Source organism: Galeopterus variegatus, unplaced genomic scaffold, assembly GCF_000696425.1.
Source record: "Galeopterus variegatus unplaced genomic scaffold, G_variegatus-3.0.2 Scaffold651, whole genome shotgun sequence".
NCBI lineage: Eukaryota > Metazoa > Chordata > Mammalia > Dermoptera > Cynocephalidae > Galeopterus > Galeopterus variegatus.
In genome coordinates this window covers 523,328-524,316 of record NW_007726762.1, presented here as the reverse complement: position 1 = coordinate 524,316, position 989 = coordinate 523,328, and the positions used below count along the sequence as shown (strand labels likewise).

General features: G+C 34.0%; 1 protein-coding gene across 1 annotated transcript in view; it reads left to right on the top strand.

The window, feature by feature from the left end:
- The window catches only part of CWC22 (CWC22 spliceosome-associated protein), a 54,530-nt gene that overhangs the window by 46,801 nt on the left and 6,740 nt on the right, over window positions 1-989 (top strand). The window contains exon 16 of the mRNA XM_008570994.1: window positions 618-745. Within this exon, the coding sequence (XP_008569216.1) occupies window positions 618-745 (128 nt within the window). The remainder of the gene's footprint in view (window positions 1-617; window positions 746-989) is intronic.

Here is a 989-nt window from a genome sequence, read left to right as displayed (position 1 = left end):
CCCCCCCCTCCCCTTTGAGAAAATGAAATCAAAGTTTTAAACAATTGACTAACAAATGTGTTCCTGGAACATATCACCCATAAAAACTGGAGGTTACTTTTATTATTATTTGCCCTAAAATATCTATGTTTGAGTTTTGGTTTTCAAGCTGCATTCTTAGTATTCAGAATAAGCCATCATTCCTTCTGTCTTTGCTTTATTCATTTATTATATGTGCTACACAAAGCTGTAGCCTAATGCTCTAAGTGGCATTTTGCTCTCAACCCTCATATACGTCACATTTTTATGAATGAGGTTTAGGAGCTAGTAATCTTTGCTGCAGCATTATATGCTCAAGACAGGTTATCTTCCCTGCTATAGAAAGCACATTACTCAAGAAAGAGAATGAAATATATTTCTATAGCATGTTAACATTTTGAAAATTAGTATAGAGAAGTAGTCTTAAACTTTGCCAAGAAACGATACATGTCAGCATAAGGGAAGATATTCAGAGATAATTCTGGTTGAAGATGAGAATATATCATAATTTCAGTAGACACTTAAATTTATAAATATTGGTAACTTTGTGCCATCTTTTGAAAACCAAAATAAAATTATCTTTAAATTTTAATTTTCAGGTTCTTGAATGTATAAAACTGAGTGAAGAAACCACTACATCATCCAGTAGAATTTTTGTCAAAATATTTTTTCAGGAACTTTGTGAATACATGGGTCTTCCTAAACTTAATGCAAGATTAAAGGATGAGTAAGTTCGTCATTAAGCACTTTTTATTCTTATTATCCTCAGTAGATATAAGTCCACTCTTAGGGGCCAGCCTGTGGCTCACTTGGGATAGTGTGGTGCTAAAAACAGCAAGGCTATGGGTTCGGATCCCTATATAGGGATGACCGGTTAGCTCACTTGGGAGAGCGTGGTCCTGACAACACTAAGTCAAGGGTTAAGATCCCCTTACCAGTCATCTTTTAAAAAATAATAATAATAATAATAA